The sequence below is a fragment of the Spea bombifrons genome, chromosome 3, assembly GCF_027358695.1.
Source record: "Spea bombifrons isolate aSpeBom1 chromosome 3, aSpeBom1.2.pri, whole genome shotgun sequence".
NCBI classification, from domain to species: Eukaryota; Metazoa; Chordata; class Amphibia; order Anura; family Pelobatidae; genus Spea; species Spea bombifrons.
Window position 1 is genome coordinate 67,632,197 of NC_071089.1, and position 17,138 is coordinate 67,649,334.

General features: G+C 42.0%; 1 protein-coding gene across 4 annotated transcripts in view; it reads right to left on the reverse strand.

Moving 5' to 3' along the window:
* Window positions 1-17,138, reverse strand: part of EPHA7 (EPH receptor A7) — a 94,198-nt gene that overhangs the window by 44,971 nt on the left and 32,089 nt on the right. For all 4 annotated transcript variants that reach the window (XM_053461094.1, XM_053461092.1, XM_053461093.1 and 1 more), the window contains exon 4: window positions 1,051-1,206. In XM_053461094.1, coding sequence (XP_053317069.1) covers window positions 1,051-1,206 — 156 coding nt within the window. The remainder of the gene's footprint in view (window positions 1-1,050; window positions 1,207-17,138) is intronic.

Below are 17,138 nucleotides of genomic sequence, written 5' to 3' on the forward strand. Positions count from 1 at the left end.
ACTCGATTGGTCACCAATCCACTGGGCATTTGCCTGCTGTGCCAGATGGCGAGTCCATCACTGGTACCAGCAGAGAATCATAGGAGACGTACTTCTGCAATAGTTCATGGGATCCTGTTAGCTACGCATTCTGTGCATTATATTTTCTGTCTGTGGTCCAGATTCCTGCAATGATTCTAATTCAAATCTACACGTTATAATTATTAAACTGTATTTTTGTGTATATAACTGTTATTTTCATTTCTGATTTTCAGACTGTGTCTGAAACTTTTTCACCGCAGAAAAGAAATCACTTTCCATTATTTTTCCTCTGTGGTAATTGAATTTCAGTTCCTTTATTTTCAGAAATATAACAACCCAGGCATACAAATTATTTCTTAGAATGGTTTTATCAAATTAATCTACCTTTAAAGAAAGAAAAAAAAACGGTGCTGCCAATGCCATTTTGTATGGAAAGAAATAAATGAAAGGAAAACACAGTAACATGTTCCAAATAGCTTGAATATGTTCTTAGAGATAACATTCCACTACAGCATGTTCAGCTTTTTCACCAATATAGACATTCTAAACGTTTTGTTTTTTTTAACCTTTTTTGAAAAATGCCAATTCATGTTTACCATTTTACAGTATACATTTATTTATGGTTATATCTATCTTTTATGTATGATGTTTAATGTTTTTTTTTCTCAATAGAAGCACTTTCTTGACACTGACTGCTTCAAGCAGCCAATCAATGGAAAGAACAGTCACATCATGGAGGAGGGATGCTGCGGCATATTAAAGAACTCACGGAGAGGGTGTTGCCCCATTAAATGTGGTGCCGGAAGTCTAGCAGAATGTTGACCCCGCCAACTCATAGGGTCACAAATATTCTGGATATACAGCACTTGCTTTATATCTGGCAGGAGTCCAAATCTGAAATCTTGGGCAGTTCAATAACTTCGGCATCCTTATTTAGTGTTGTGCCAAATATTGGCAAATATGTCAGATAACATTAAAAGTATGATAAAAGTATTGAACATTTGCCCCATCTTAAAATGGAGAACTCACTTGTACATGCAGTATATGGTTCATCGGAGAAAGCTCTGTAGTAGCCATCTTCACAGTCACAGAGGGGTGATCCTTCCCTGTCCGAGAAGCTGTGTGCAGGACATCTGGAGCACTGTAAATCTTGAGAAGATGATTTGTAGAAGCCACGACCACATGCTAACAAGAAAATAAGATAAAAATACCATCAGTATATATTCAAATTTACCTTTACAGCCACTGCAAAATATCAAGAAGAATCCCTTAGAAACGATCCAATAAAAGCCTACAAAAACTGCCTATTTCATTGTGGTTCATGATGAAAATCAGGCTCTGTAAAGCAGAGTAAAATGTAAACCATGCCTGAAGACTTTAAGGTCTCGAGGAAGCTGACCAGATTCTGAGAATTAAAGCTTTCTAAATGAGGCTTTAGGATAAAGCCTAACCATTGCATATAGACTGGTGTCACTATTGGTGTATTGAGTGTATAACACATCACTCTTCTCCCACAAAACATGATGTCATGTCACAAAAATCACACAAAACAGGCACTATGCGTGCAAATCAGGGCACAGCACTAGACTGAAAATTATGTTGTGTGTAAATCCCCGAAAGGCTTCGTAGCACCAACCTGTCTAACTAAATTGTGCCAGCAAATAAATGCCTGTGGAAGTGCTATTAAATATATGCAAAATGGTTCAGTTTTCCATCAACATTAATACTGGGTTTGATGCTAGAGACATTTTCAGCCATTTGTAGGTTTGAAAAAGTGTTTTTGGCTGGGGGGGCAAGAAAGCCAAGTAGGCCCCCTGCCACTTCATGTAGGTCATGGAGCTCTGTCTTGAACACTTTTTGAAAATGGTACAAGCTGCCATACTACTACTGCTTAGTCTTGCGTCATTGTTCCCCCTACCATAATGGAGTACACTGGTTGGATTGGGCTGGTGGCAATTGCCCCTGTCCCCAATGCCAGCCAACCCCTGCTTGCCACATAACTTGTACACAACCAAACGTTCTACATTTGGCTGAGGAAATTGGCTATAATGTATTCAGCCCCTATATCTTGTTCCCTTAGAAACCATTCTCTGTTTTACCAGAGGTATTTCATTAACACACAAAGCTAACACTGTTAGTAGCCATATATTATACCTCACTGTAATACAGATTTAGATATGCCACAAAGAAGCTTCAGCTTTAAATGCTACAGTTCAACAAAAGCAAACCGCATTATCACTGTGGCAGACGGCCAAAGAGGGGCACAATAGGTATAAAATTCATGAAGGGTTTATCCGTCTGATTGATGTCCCCTTCTGTAAGGAAATCCATTGTCAAAGTAGTAGTAAAGGGAATTTGTGGTGACTCATGCGCAGAGCATTTCGCGAAGCTTAGACAATAACCACAAAGTTATTTGGCTTTTATTATATTTTTGATTAAGACGTTAACAACATGCACATTACCATGCATTCTCTAGAGGTCTCGATGCATGTTTCACTGCCAAATCCGAAAACAGTGAAAATGGAGTGATCATGTTGCCCGTAAAAGGAGTTATTTAAAGCAAGTAGGTCTGGGTACTGCTACAATGTAGGATTTGCTTGCTATTTCAGTACATGTATATGGATTTATTTTCCTTTGATTATTTTTTCCGTGTCACCAAAACTGGTAAAACGAAGAGTTCAAAGAGAATCTAAATAGCATCAACACACAACCGCGAAAAACAGCTCCAGTCACAAATATCGGGAGTATGTATAAAGTCGAGGTTAACATGCAAAGGCGCGTTTTCCGCAGGTACATCTATATTTTCCACTGCAATAAAGGTGTCTTACATGATAAACGAATTTTAGGCATTGTTAATCTTGTTTCAGGATAAAAAAATGTCCCTAGAGAGGCATGCCTAAATAAGAGATGGCGGTGCCCCGAACACTTACATTTTATTCTGCTTTCAAAGTTAGCCTTTAAATCACGGTTGGGATGTCTTTGCATCTATTTTACTAGCTCACACAGTATCACCTTCTGTCATTATAATAAAAGGAAGACATTAAAATGTATGATGACAGCAGGTAACCATAAACCAACAGAGTAGACCCATTTGATCTATACCTAAAGGCTCACTTTTATAGTCTCTTTAGAGCAGGCCAACTCATATCCCAAACATTTCTGAATGCCTTTAAAATGTTTACCCAGATTTTATAGTAGTATACTTTTTCAAATCCTGCATCTTGCAATTGAGTAAAACTTACAAAAAAAATGAAAGATTTTAATAAGCAATAAGCAGATTAAAATAAGCAATATTCATGCATGACAAAACTGCTTGTTTTGCCACATTTTGTCACAGATTTAATTCCCGAGACAAAATACCTCATTATTTTAAACCATATATCTTGAAATCAGATTGACAAGTAAAAACATAAGCTATAGGTATGTTTAATATATGAATTTGTTTATATGAAAAGCAGTTAAAGTTCTCTATTAAGTCTTCCTCCTTGAATTACCAAGACCTCTATTAAGGATAGGCAAATGCCTGCTAACTATTTATTATTATTATTATTATTATTACTGATATTACTGATATATCTTTTATTTATATAGCACCAACAATTTACGCAGCGCTTCTTACAATGTATATACTGAAAGGGTTTGACAAAACTAAAGTTGACAGACTAGGACCACACATTAAGATGGCCCTGCTCGTAATCTTCACTTGCAACGCTGCCATATGCAGGTTTCTGTTCCATAGCCTTTTCGCAAACTAACTGTAAGGCACCTACCTTAATCAGCTCCCGGCCGTCCTCTTCTCTCCCCCGGCAGAAACGCCGGCACCGCAGACTGGAACATGAAGCAGCCGCTCGCGCACGCGGCCGCTTCATGAATATTTATGAAGCTGACCGCCGGCTGGATTCCGCTGCGTCGCTATGGCGACGCAGGACGCGATCACGTCCCGGACGTCGGGGAACGCCCCCCCGGGCTATTTAAACCTCGAGCACAGTACACACAGTGCTCAGTTATACTGGTTCTGTCCGTATTACGTGAGCTCCCCCGTATCCTATATATATACATATATATTTACCTTGTTCCTGATCTCCCGGTATCCGACCCTGATCTACTAAACGGCTTCCTGTGTTTCTCTGGTTTCCTGACCCCGGCTCTCCCTGCTACTACGTTTACCTCTGGCATCCTGACCTTGGCTATCCTACCCGACTACGTTTACCTCTGGCATCCCGACCTTGGCTATCCTACCCGACTACGTGTACCTCTGGCATCCCGACCTTGGCTATCCAACCCGACTACGTGTACCTCTGACCACTCGTGCTTACAGCCACACCACCAAGTGCCCTGTTACCCTCACCAGGCCCCTTGCGTGTGTTCTGTTCTGAGCAAGTGTGTTCCAGTCCTGCATATCGGATTCCTTCTGGTAAGACCAATCTTACAGAATAACTGAGCCCCGACATGGAATCCGCAGGAATTTCGGATGCTCTTGCAGCAATCGCTGGACAGATTACTGCACTTACTCGCTCCTTCCAGGACCTCCAAGCCAGCCATGCGCATATGCAGCATCAGCTTCATGAACTTCAAACTAACCCTCCTGGCCCTGGGGAACCATCTCCTGCTCCCGCTCCACTTCCACCAATGGAGGGGGCCTTTGCTGCTGCTGCTACTCCGGAACCCAAGGCTATTCTTCCCGAGCGCTTCTCAGGAGACAGAGCTAGTTATCGTACCTTCATGACGTCCTGCCAAATCCTGTTCTCTCTCCAACCCAGAACCTATGCCTCCGATCATGTGAAGGTACGAACTGTGATTTCTCTACTATCAGGGGAACCACAGATCTGGGCTCACCATCTACTACGCACCAATAATCCAGTCCTGAACTCATGGGCCGAGTTCAGCCACGCTATGGACACTTTATTTGACGATCCTTTTCGCACTACCTCTGCTCATGCTGCCATACGTGCTTTACGTCAAGGGAAGAGGCCAGTAGAGGAATACGTGACGGAATTCCGAAGCTTGGCCATGGAAAGCAAGTGGAACGAACCAGCACTGTTAGATCAGTTCCGTCTGGGTTTGGCTGAGGGATTGAAGGATGAACTGGCTCGCGTGGGCATTCCTGATTCCTTAGAAGACCTCATACACCTGGTCATACAGCTTGACCGCAGATTTCGGGAACGACGCCTGGAACGCGCAGCTTCAGCCATTCCTACCCCGAGACGCCACTTCCCTCCTACGGTTCATACTGCTCCTACGGTTCCTACCGGTCCTCCTCTCCAGTTTCCAGCGATCATGCCCCCTCCAGAAGAACCTATGCAGATCGGAGTGGCACGTGGCCCACTATCAGAAGCCGAGAAGGCCCGTCGTCGGAGGAACAATCTGTGTCTTTACTGTGGTGAACCAGGACATCTGATATCTACCTGTCCACGACGCCCTCCCAGGGGTAAGCCTGCACATGATAAAGTTTGCCTTAGTTCCTTCCCTAAGGGCGGTTCTCCTCACCTGTACATCTCCTTGTTTTTACAGTGGATCAATAATTCTACCACCGTTTCTGCTATCATTGATTCTGGAGCCAGCAGTTGCTTCATGGACCAGGACTTTGCCAAGCAACTGCATATACCAACTTTAATTAAACCAGCTCCTATACATATACAAGTGGTCGACGGGTCTCCCCTGTCTACTGGACCCGTTACACACGAAACATCACCACTTCATGCTCTATTGGGGAATAATCATACGGAATACTTGAACTTTGACCTTATTCCGTCACCCATGTTTCCAGTAATTCTTGGCCTACCCTGGCTAAGACTCCATAATCCTACAATTGATTGGTCCAAGGGGACCCTCTCCTTCCAATCCCTGTTTTGCCGCAATCAATGCCGGACAGACCACCCTACACTCCTATTGCTTCCTGATTGTTCGCCTCCTCCTCCTGATCCACGTATTCCTAAACAATATGCAGAGTTCCGTGATGTTTTTGACAAGAAGGGAGCCGATACACTTCCTCAAAGGACTTATGACTGTCCCATTGATCTCCTCCCTGGCGCTCCCATCCCATTCGGCAGGATATTCCCATTATCAGAACCTGAATTACAGCACCTTAAGGACTATATCCAAGAAAATATAGCTAAAGGGTTCATCCGACCGTCCACTTCTCCAGCAGGCGCAGGAATCTTTTTTGTAGAAAAAAAAGATGGGAGTCTGCGACCATGTGTAGACTATCGGGAACTAAATAAGATCACCATTAAAAACAGATATCCGTTACCTCTCATTCCTGAACTCCTGGATCGACTCAAAACTGCGCGGATCTTTTCCAAGATTGATCTCCGAGGGGCTTATAATTTGGTCCGCATACGTAAAGGAGACGAGTGGAAGACCGCCTTCCGAAGTCGATATGGACATTTCGAATATCTCGTCATGCCCTTTGGGCTCTGCAATGCCCCTGCTACCTTCCAACATTTTTTAAATGACGTCTTTCGGGATTATCTGGATGTTTTTATGGTGGTCTATCTGGACGATATCCTCATATTCTCGTCAAACCTGTCCGATCACCGCGACCAGGTCAAAATGGTTCTCGACCGTCTACGCACACATCACCTTTATGCGAAGCTGGAGAAATGCCAATTTGAAGCTGATCAGGTAGAATTCCTGGGATTCATCATTACACCTGGAAACCTACAGATGGATCCTAAAAAGGTGTCAGCTATTTTGGAGTGGCCAGTACCTTCTGATAAAAAAGGAGTTCAACGTTTTATTGGCTTTGCGAACTACTATCGCAAATTTATTAGAAACTTCTCTCATGTTATCGCACCCATCACCAAGTTGACTCGTCAATACTCCCGTTTTGCCTGGACACCGGAAGCGCAGAATGCGTTCGACGCTCTCAAACAACACTTCACCACTGCTCCCATCCTTATTCAACCCATGGTGGCGGAACCGTTCCATTTGGAGGTGGATGCTTCGGATCTTGCGGTAGGAGCAGTTCTGTCCCAACGACATGGGGAGAAACAAAATTTGCATCCTGTGGCCTACTACTCGCGTAAACTCACCCCGGCCGAGATGAACTATAGTGTGGGGGACAGAGAACTACTGGCCATCAAACAGGCTCTGGACACCTGGCGTCATCTGCTGGAAGGGACTCAACATCCAGTAACGGTATATACCGACCACCGGAACCTGGAGTATCTTCGCTCCGCACGGCGACTATGCCCCAGGCAGGCTCGGTGGGCTCTCTTCTTCACAAGATTCAACCTACATATTACGTATCGCCCTGGATCCCGCAATACCAAAGCAGACGCCTTGTCTCGGTTACCTACTGTATCGAGTTGTCCCGAGACTCAACCGGATACTATTCTTCCTTCCAGTCTCTTCCTCACACATCAACCATCTCTCATGGACTTTATTCGCTCCTTATCCCGCAGAACCGTAGTTCCGAGAACTAATCCTCCTGTTCGTCGTACCCGAAACTTATTATACTACCGTGATAAGATATTTGTACCGACCCCGGCCCGTTTAAAGGTTCTACAAGCATGCCACGATTCTCTCCTCTCCGGACATGGGGGCATTAAAAAGACTACAGACCTCGTTCGACGTCAATTCTGGTGGCCTTCGCTAGACCAAGATGTGACCTCGTTTGTCCGTTCATGTACCACCTGCGCTCGTACCAAGACCCTACGTAGAAAACCAACGGGCCTTCTCCGCCCATTACCTATTCCTTCGGTTCCCTGGTCTAAAATCTCTATGGACTTTATTGTCGATCTACCACCTTCCAAGAAACACGACACAATTATGGTGGTGATCGATAGATTCACCAAAATGGCACATTTTATTCCCACAATTGGCATTCCTTCCGCTTCCACCACAGCCACCTTGTTCCTGGATACAGTGTTCCGGCTTCATGGATTACCACGAACTATCACTTCAGACCGTGGAGTACAATTCACATCTCGTTTCTGGAAGGTGTTCTGCCGCAAGCTGCACATTCGTCCCACTCTGTCCACGGCCTTTCATCCACAAACCAACGGTCAGACCGAGCGTCTCAATCAAATATTAGAGCATTACTTAAGATGTTACACCACGCACCTTCAGAATGATTGGCTCCAATTTCTCCCTTCCGCAGAATTCACCTACAACAATCAAACACAGCGATCTATAAAGATGTCTCCATTCTTCGCAAACTATGGTTACCACCCTATTATGATTCCAGGTCTGCCAACCGAACCTACGATTTCCGGGACCTCGGATCGAGTCACCGTGCTAACAAGACAATTTCAAGTCCTGAAGCAAAACTTAATCAAGGCCAGAAAGGCCTACAAATTATATGCAGATCGCCATCGTTCCAGTCCCCCTACTTACCATTGTGGCGACAAAGTTTGGCTGTCCACCAGTCATTTGCGTTTACAGATCCCTTCCAAGAAACTGGGACCTAAGTTCATTGGCCCATACAGTATCACGAAAATCATCAACCCAGTGACAGTGCAATTGAAACTTCCCTCTACCTGTCGGATTCATCCGGTTTTCCACGTGTCGCTAGTCAAACCTTGGGTGGCCAATCCTTTTCCCGACCGGGTACCTCCTCCTCCTGCACCAGTGGTCATCGACGGGGTTGAAGAATACGTGGTACAAAAAGTGGTAGATTCCAGGATCCGTCGAGGGCACCTAGAATACCTTATACAATGGAAGGGATATAGCCCAGAAGAAAGGACCTGGGAACCGGCAAGTCAAGTTCATGCTCCATTATGTGTTCAGAAGTTTCATAAACTGCATCCTCTCAAGCCAGGCCATCCTCGCCCCCGGAGGTCGCGTCTTGCGGGGGGATCCTGTAAGGCACCTACCTTAATCAGCTCCCGGCCGTCCTCTTCTCTCCCCCGGCAGAAACGCCGGCACCGCAGACTGGAACATGAAGCAGCCGCTCGCGCACGCGGCCGCTTCATGAATATTTATGAAGCTGACCGCCGGCTGGATTCCGCTGCGTCGCTATGGCGACGCAGGACGCGATCACGTCCCGGACGTCGGGGAACGCCCCCCCGGGCTATTTAAACCTCGAGCACAGTACACACAGTGCTCAGTTATACTGGTTCTGTCCGTATTACGTGAGCTCCCCCGTATCCTATATATATACATATATATTTACCTTGTTCCTGATCTCCCGGTATCCGACCCTGATCTACTAAACGGCTTCCTGTGTTTCTCTGGTTTCCTGACCCCGGCTCTCCCTGCTACTACGTTTACCTCTGGCATCCTGACCTTGGCTATCCTACCCGACTACGTTTACCTCTGGCATCCCGACCTTGGCTATCCTACCCGACTACGTGTACCTCTGGCATCCCGACCTTGGCTATCCAACCCGACTACGTGTACCTCTGACCACTCGTGCTTACAGCCACACCACCAAGTGCCCTGTTACCCTCACCAGGCCCCTTGCGTGTGTTCTGTTCTGAGCAAGTGTGTTCCAGTCCTGCATATCGGATTCCTTCTGGTAAGACCAATCTTACACTAACGTAATTTTGGTACCAGGAAAGCATTTCTTAAATTGAATAAACTGATTTACAGTCACACAGATACGATGCGGAATACTAAGAAATCCTATCAAAGGTTACACAACGTAGCAGATGAATTTTAACCAAACAGAACTCATGTCAAATTAAATGATATGCTGGAAATGTCAAAGCAATAATGTCACCTGTGAAATGTCATTTATTCTTTAAAATTAACATGTAAAAAAATGCCATAAGCTTCTGGTATTTTATATTTCCCATGTAAATTCATACAGTCTTGTATTTGAGATGTTTGAGAAGACACCTGGGAACAAAACCGACACTGATGAGAATGTGAGTGAGGTTTGCATACTATGCAACATTCATGTGTTGGTTAAGCCTCCTTCATTTTACTTTTACTGACTGGGGTCGATTAAAAGGTAATTTTAGAAGAAAAATTACCAGTGCCCCTAAAGATCTGCCATTTGACGTGCTTTGTAGCAGATTTGTAAGGTTTAGTTATTTTTTTTGCTCCTAATTTGGTTCATGTATCAATAAAGTATGGCTATGAACCAAAAAAGGTAAAACTAGCTAAAGCACGATAAAATAGAAATGTAAGAGTCTGATTGTATTTGCAGAAGTAAACGGTGTATTAGAATTTTAATGTATTCGGTCTGAAAAGCAGAATATGCCAGATTTATCAGCCAGGAGTAGAGACAGCCTAAATTGACTAAATGTCACCGTAGGACAGTGTTTGGGTTCCAGTGATCATCAATCAATGGGGTTAAATATAAGGAGAGAGGTTACATTGAACCACATGGGGGGGGTTCTAAAATAGAGAGATATGTAGGCAGCTCGGATGGTCTGGACATCTTTAGATGAAGTCCAATGGAGTTTTTTAAGAGATGTTTTGCTAAAGGCAGTAGAACACTGTATTAAACTTGTTAGTAAGACTAAAAGAAAAAAGGAACCACCGTGGCACTCCATAGATGTGACGAATATACTGAAGGAGAAGAGAGCTTTTAGGAACTGTAAACACACTCAGAATGAGGAAGATGGGTGAAAAAATAAAGCTAAGCTTATTGAGGCAAAGCGCATTATTAGATGCGTCAAAACAAACACTGAGGAGAAAATTGCCAGGTTTACAAAAACGGAGATAAAACTTTGTATAGGTGAAAGAAGAAAACATAAACCAGGAATAATTAAACTAAATACAAATAAAGGGAGTTATATAAATGAGCATAGTCGATTTTTATACTTATGTTCTGTTTTTAACAGAAGGAGGAAGATGAAGGTGTGGGACCCTTGTTAGATAAGAGAAATAGGGTGGCATGTGACACAGAGGAAGAAGTTCTACTTGAACTCTTCAAAGTAAAAACAAACAAATCCATGGGATGTGATGGGATACATCCAAAATTATTAAAAGAGCTTCGAAGTGTCCTGGCCAAACCGAGCTGTTGATATAGGTATCTAGATTTCAATAAGAAAAAGAGAGGGGAGATGCAATAGAAACGTTTAGCAAAGTACAGGAGGCAAGCTGTATGAAAGGAGGAGCAATGTCAGAACAAGAGGTCATAGTGTAAAACTAGAGGGTCAGGGGCTTAGGGGTAATTTAAGGAACGTCTACATTACTGAGTAGTAGATAACTGGAACAGTCTCCCAGCAAAGTGGTGAAGGGTAAGACAGCGAGGAAATTTAAAAGGGCATGGGATAAAGCTATCCTCACTATGGAACCTGACCAAGAACAGGATAAGGGTTTGCATCCTTTACATCAGACTAGATGGGACAAATGGTTCTTAAACGCTTAAATCCACCTTTTCAAAATGTAAAAACAAAAATTTAGATTTTTTTCCTTTAACCCCTTAAGGACCGGGCTCATTTTTCGTTTTCTACCCTGTGGGACCGAGGCTGTTTTGACACTTTTGTGGTGCTTGTGTTCAGGTGTAATTTTCTCCTCACCCATTTAGTGTACCCACATAAGTTATATATTGTTTTTTTCAGGACAAGATGGGCTTTCTTCAGATACCATTATCTTGATCGTATCATCTTATTTACTATAAAAAAAATAAAAAAAACATGGTGAAAAATTGAAAAAAAAGACATTTTATGACTTTTATTTGAAAAATATTTTACTCACCTAAAAAAGCAAGTAAAAAAACTAGCTAAATAGATTCTACTACTTGTCCTGAGTTTAGAGATACCCAATGTTTTTATGTTTTTTTGCTGTTTTTTGTAAGTTATAGGGCAATAAGTACAAGCAGCGTTTTATGATTTCCAAATCTTTTTTAACAAATCTGGTCATTCTGCCTCCATCTCCTCTTTGGAATATCTTTGAAGCCGGTTAACTAAATTTAACCCATTCAAACCATATATTTTAGAAAACTAGACACCCCAGGGTATTCCGAATGCTGTTATTTTAACCCTTTCCATGCACCAATTATAGAACTACACTTTGTCAAACTTTGTAATAGTAATTTTTTTCACACAAATTGTACTTTAGTTATAGATATACAGGTTCTGGTATATGTCACTGTCAAACAACCCCCCAATATGTGTTCAGGAACATCTCCTGAGTGCAGTGATACCCGACATGCATGGGTTTGTCGGGTTGTTTCAGATTTAAAATGCCACATTTGGGAAGTGCGCTTTTTTTCTCCATTTTGGTCAGTCTGTACCTATGCCCTATCTGTGAGCTAGGCCACTCCAATTTACCCCATCAGCCATTTTTTTTATATATTAGACACCCCTTGGGTATTTGAACTGTTTTTATTTTAACTCTTTGAGATTTTTGAGAAATTTTAGCACTTGCTCAAAATAATAAACTTTATTTTTTTATTTTTTTTTATTTTTTTAATACTTTTTTTATATTTTTTTTTTACACATTTTGCTGGTACTGGATGGTTCATCTAGTGACATCACTGCATAATTATTTTTAAATGTTAGCACATTTTTTTTTTTATTTTTTCCATTTTTTTTTTTTTTTGAATATTTTACTAATCACATAGTGATTAGAAAGCTGGGCTCCATTGACTTGCATGGTTGAATGCAGTACCTGTATTCAACCAGCAAGTGGAGCCAGTTCTCTAGAGGGTCTGGAGACCCTCTAGCGAACTTTTTCGTCTCTCTTGTTTTATTTCCCGGGCCGCCGCCATCTTACTTGATGGCGAAGATCACCGGCAGCTGCGGCTGTGACCGCTCTCCGGAGCGGTCACAGCCCACCTAAAGGTAAGTGTTTGGTGTCGCTGGATGCCTCCTGATCGAGGCATTCCAGCGACACCATTTAAGTTTAGGAGGCGATCGTTGATCGCCTCCTAAACGCTTTTAAAACGGGCGTCCGCCGCCATACAATGTATGGCGGCTGGTGACGCCCCGGGGAGGGGCCAGACATGGCCCCCGATGCCGATCTCGGCCTTGCTGAATGCCTCGACATCGAGGCATTGCAGCGAGGCCGTTTAAGCGAAGAAAGTGATCCTTGATCACTTTCTAAGCTTATTTAACTTTTTGACGGTTCAGGACCGTCAAAGGTCATTTAGTGACCTTCTTGTCATGACGGTCCTGAACCGGCAAAGGTCGCGAAGGGGTTAATAAAGTAGCTTTATACGAGAGAAAAAAACAAATCTAATGAAAAAAAATATGGAGAAGTTATGATTTAATGCTTCAAACAGCACTCAGCAGCTAATTTATGGTAAACTGAAATCCTTAGTTAATGCAAAATTACTGTGACACACAGTCAAGTCCATTTCAACCCAGGTGCCAAGATGATGACCGATAAAACATCAAATGTTACACATATTTGCTACATCATGCATATTTATAGCCAAACTAATTAAATGCAGCTATCATTTTCCCATGAAAATGGATGTCATGTATAATAAAATATTGCTTTTTCCAACCTGCGCATCATGTAAATTTAAGTTCTCAAAGGAGATCTTCACACGTCCGATACATAAAAATAGAAAGTGTATAAAATAAAAGGATATACCGGCTGCTTATTGACAAAAACAAAAAGGTATACAATGTATTCAAAACAGCATATCCTTATTCTTCAATAATTCTACATATGACTCACTTTAAGCATCCCATTGTGAGTGTTGAATTTTAAATGATTTGCAGAATAATGTTGCTGTAAAAACTAATGTCTAACTGGAGAGCAGTATTTCATCTGTATGTTTGAAAATGGTCACTGCACGCTATTAATGCGTAGCGGTCTAAAGTGGACTTGTCAGAGAAAAGCAACTTTCCATTAATTAAAAGAGAAGAAACACAAGTTCACTTACAGTACAGGTGCGCATAAACACAACAGCTTTTGCATATGTTTAAAAATAGATTGCTCAATCATTAATATTCATTCATTGTAAAGCGGTCCCTCACACTTCTCTGCATTGTGCTCACAAAAAAGAAGCTTGCCTTCCAACCTTCCAACATTTGACGTGCCCAAAATGTGACATCTTCATTGGGAAGTGTTTAGAGAGTGGGTTGTGGCTAGAGGCAGGTCTGTGTTTAAGGACCATGCACATACCCAACTAATTTGCTGTGTGATGAGGAGGAACAACGGGATGTGATGTCAATGCCCCGTGTGAGAGCTAAGATTGAGGTCTATGCTGGAAAAAACTGACCTCAATCAAGTTTATAGCTTGGTGGGCTGGTCATGGGAGATTATCTGGTCCCGTTACTTGCCCATGATGCCCCTGCCCACAAAAGCAGGACAAAGGGGCACCTTGATGGAATGATGCTTCTCATGCTTCTGTTAAGCAATATGTATATTGCCTGTGAATGAGACTAAATCATACGGAAGGGCATCCACTAATAACTCCCAGCACTTTCTTAGGGATGCTGTGGGAGGAAAGTGAGTTGCAGCTGATTCTGGCTGTTCCGTCATTTTTCCCGTTCTCCTTCAAGTTTTCTTGCTATGTTTACAACCTATTTTAGGGTGTTTATTCACTAAAGGGAGAGCTAGCAGGAGAGTTTGTGGGAGAGCGGTGACTAGCATTTTGACTCCTGGCACGAAAGTAATGTTTGGTTAGGACCACTTGCTGCCCAGGTCCTGCCTACTCTCCACCCATTCCTACCTAATATCTGCCTGCTTCCCACCCCTTTAAAATCTAACTGGGGCTGGCCCGGCTCCTGGTCATGGCTACCCCTGTCCTCTGATGAAAGTCACCAACCCATAAGGTGGAGCTCTGGGCAGTTAACCTTAAGACATTGCCAAGTATGTCTATCTGACTTCTACATAAACATTTAGAAAAATCTAAATTATGTTTGGTAGGTATGAGTCTTTTCTTGTGTTCAATAGCTCTTGGGGTCACAATTACAAATCTCTCAAAAGTCCTAGTTCGGGAACTCCTCCACATAGCTACAACACTTTCCCCTTTTGTGAGGAGCCAATGAAGCTGTAAAAACCCCTATCTCAGGTCCCATGTGGCCACCTCTCGAAGCTGCTAAGCAGAGCACTGCCAAGTAGTGCTTCTATTAAGGCCCTGCCTCTGACCTCTTGTTTGGAAGTATATGAATAGAGGACAAAATATGTCTGATAACTAAGTTATTCAATTAGCTACGTTAATTTTTTTTGTCATTTTTTACATACACCCCGTTATTCTGCATCATGTTTCTCGAGGTACTCATACTATATGTAACTTACAAAATAAATGTGCTATACATGTTTAAAGAAATAATTTTGTCCGTTATGGATATCGCCTGCCATATTACACGTTCTGAGATTTATTACCACTTTTATTTGTAAACAGTGGAGGAAGGATGATTGAAAAAGAGAGAGCGAGGTGACAAGATCTAGAGGATTTACCTGGGGTGTAATTAGTTTTGATGTTTTATGACCGGCTGAGAAAGGGAAAGGAACAAACAGAGAGCTTTTTATAAGGAACAATTACAAGCACGGAAAAAAGAGCGCATATGGTAAACCTTAAGAAGCAAAGGCCTAGAATTCGCAATGTGAGCTTTCAAATATTCCTGTCATGTTAGTGTCTTCTCTGCTATAATTCAGTAGTGAAAACACAGCTTGCAGCAGCCGTACTCCCACTGTCAGTGTTTCTGACCTCATCTGGAATGGACAGGTCCAGAATCTTTTATTTAAATCATATTGACAGCTCCACAGTGGGAGTAATTACAACAATCAGACTCTATTCGAGACCTCCTGTGTCACATGCACTACAATTTCTCACACTGAAAATGAAAAGCAGGTGAAATATTGCATTTTGAAATTAACAAACCAAACCTACATGCATTAAAGGCCCGCTATTAAAAAGAAGCAAACTAAAGTACGCATTCTGTCCTTAATAACACCTTTGCAAATCAGTGATGAAATATGTTTGTTAGTGGCACAGAATCTGAATAGAATATGAAAGAGGAGAGAGACTCAGGAAAGTCTTCACCCATACACTCCCAGTCAAATCCATTGAGTTCCCATTTATCATAATCAGGCTTCTTGGGGAACCACAGCTCAATTGGCCCAATTTAAACTACAGATGTCTATGCTTAGCCGGCATAAACCTTTGTAGTATGCCTCCATGGTGCTCAACCTTCTGAGGCACACTCCTGGAATATGATGTCACAACTCCATCTCCACGAGGTAGGTCCCATTAATACATCAAGGCAGTAAACACCAATCATTTCATAAAGATTTACCACTGGGTATAAGTCCAGCTTTTAAATAATTCTGTACCACATGTGCACCATCTAAGGATGGAATTAGGCGTACTTGGGATACGCTTTACTTCTTCTCCCTTTGTGAGTACAGGTTGGTTCTTAAACTTATACTGTGATATGATCCATATCTGGCAATTTCACCACATCAAATCTGTATTTACAATTACAATCCACTCCACAGTACAAATGGAATATTTCTCAATAACTGGATTTCATGCAATATTTAAAGAATATGACATTGTGGGCTATCCTATAAGTTTTGGTGGGTTTTATAGCCTTTGAATTCATGTCTGCTTACGATGGAGAGTAGCACAAAGGCACCACAATTACAGTTTCCCTCCTCTAAAAAAAAAGCAACATGTTGGAAGTTATTACATATTTATTCTACAATTTTAGCAATGGTGTCCAAAGTGGTTTTCCAGCATTTGGTGCTATTGTTATGCATCTGTAAAAAATAAATAGTTTTTTTCTTAAATACAAAAAAAAACAAACAAAAAAAACAAAGGTTTCTTTGTGCGACCATCCCCTTCTGGAAAACATCTGCAGTAATTGCATTTTGTTTTTCTAATGAATGCGATGCTTTATCTGTATTAAGTGCCTTGCAGCGCTTGCTTTTTATCTAACTAGTTGTTTCCCTAGTAACCACTTTGTCGTTGCATTTTTGTGTCCTTTAGCAATTTTAACTCTAATGTTCATGACCCATCATACTCTTTATAGATAAATGTTTGTCTGAGAAAGCTAAACAATATTTCCACTTCAACTGTATAGTAGTGTTGCTGTTTTTGATGCCTTCGGTGCTAACTAGTCAATGGAGAGTTTGAATCTTTTTTGGGGTGGGATCAAATCACATCTATGGATGCTTGAACATGATAAGAAATGCTCATCTCATAAAACTAGGAATAACATCTCTAAAGTAGCAATTAGTTTAGTTTAGGTGGAGTTGCACCTTTAAAATAGCACAGAGGGCTTTTCATAAAGAGCTGCCTAGCAGTGCAT